Here is a 1,503-nt window from a genome sequence, read left to right on the forward strand (position 1 = left end):
CCCTTGGATGTCGGACACTTTGGTCCGTTACCAATGGCTAATCAGACCAAGTCGGGGTGTTGGGCCAAGTTGACCAGGGTGCTCAGCCGAGCTAATATATAACCAGGGTGTTGGGCCGAGCTGACCAGGGTGCTGGGCGGAGTTGACCAGGGTGCTCAGACGAGCTAATATATAATCAGGGTGTTGGGCCAAGTTGACCAGGGTGCTCAGCCGAGCTAATATATAACCAGGGTGTTGGGCCGAGCTGACCAGGGTGTTAGGCGGAGTTGACCAGGGTGCTCAGACGAGCTAATATATAACCAGGGGTGTCGGGCCGAGCTGACCAGGGTGTTAGGCAGAGTTGACCAGGGTGCTCAGACGAGCTAATATATAACCAGGGTGTTGGGCCAAGTTGACCAGGGTGCTCAGCTGAGCTAATATTTAACCAGGGTGCTGAGCCGAGCTGACCAGTGTGTTGAGCCAAGTTGACCAGGGTGTTGGGCTGATCTGACAAGGGTGTTGGGCCAAGTTGACAAGGGTTTTGCCTTTTGGGCCAAGTTGACCAGGGTGTTGGGCTGAGTTGAGTCTGATACTGTTTTCTAGGCAGTTGGTTCTATTTTACTTGTCATTTCATGCTATTCTAAGCTGTATTTGAAGAGTAAGAGTACAAACTAACCTTGCTGGTAATGTCCACACGACTCCATCCACCTCCTTGGGCAGATTCCCCCAGGTCTCCTCCTCCTCCAACACAAACTGGACGGTCCCCTCCCCTCCCTCCTGCCGCCGTGTACAGTACACCTGTACTCCCCCACTCCTCAGGGATGCCGCCAAGGAAGAGCCAACAAAACCTGCTCCTACAACCAACACCTTCTGGACTTTCATGGTGACTGTAATCAACGTTTGGCAGGAAAAAGAATCGATGGTTTCACTAACACCAACAGTTCAACTTGGGCATAGATCACCGAAGGCTGTGACATGTGGTGCTACTTAAGTCCTTATCAACTGTTGCGGACTTATATAACAGTTATTTTTACACTGTTATGTAAGAATTGTTCTACATACTGGGAAGAATTGTAGGGCAGGTGTTTGCTCAGACCACAATCATAGAATGTTGCAAAAAATGTTGAAAAATAGGACGATTAAAAGTGTGCATGTTACTTACATGTATTACAACTGCCCTCACACACCTCAAAAGGCTTTTACTATTAGCTTCAAATAGCAGTTCTTAAAGCTTTAAGAGCCTTTCTGGCTCGTACCTATGCTGTTCAAAACAGGTGATAAGCCTGGGAACTAAAGATCGTCTTACATAACAAATGACTTCATGAGAAGTTATTGGACGTCTTACACAACAAATGACCTACTTTTATAGGTTACATAACTACTGAGAGTCAGTGTTTTTTTAACTCTAACTTCTGTATTAACTTTATTAGCTTAAAGCCTCTTATTGTTGATCTGCGTTAAATTGAAAAAAAAAAATATCAATGTTGGTAACGTTGCAACAAAATGGGAAGCATAGGAAGACTT

General features: G+C 46.0%; 1 protein-coding gene across 2 annotated transcripts in view; it reads right to left on the minus strand.

Annotated features, from left to right (window-relative positions):
* LOC118418013 overlaps window positions 1-1,503 on the minus strand; it is an 18,866-nt gene that overhangs the window by 9,986 nt on the left and 7,377 nt on the right. Inside the window, exon 2 of one of the 2 annotated variants that reach the window (XM_035823804.1) lies at window positions 656-866. The exons of the other annotated variant lie outside the window; for it this stretch is intronic. Within the exon in view, the coding sequence (XP_035679697.1) occupies window positions 656-861 (206 nt within the window). The 5' untranslated portion in view covers window positions 862-866. The remainder of the gene's footprint in view (window positions 1-655; window positions 867-1,503) is intronic. 2 annotated transcript variants of the gene reach the window in all.

This window comes from Branchiostoma floridae, chromosome 6 (genome assembly GCF_000003815.2).
Source record: "Branchiostoma floridae strain S238N-H82 chromosome 6, Bfl_VNyyK, whole genome shotgun sequence".
In the NCBI taxonomy this organism is placed as follows: domain Eukaryota; kingdom Metazoa; phylum Chordata; class Leptocardii; order Amphioxiformes; family Branchiostomatidae; genus Branchiostoma; species Branchiostoma floridae.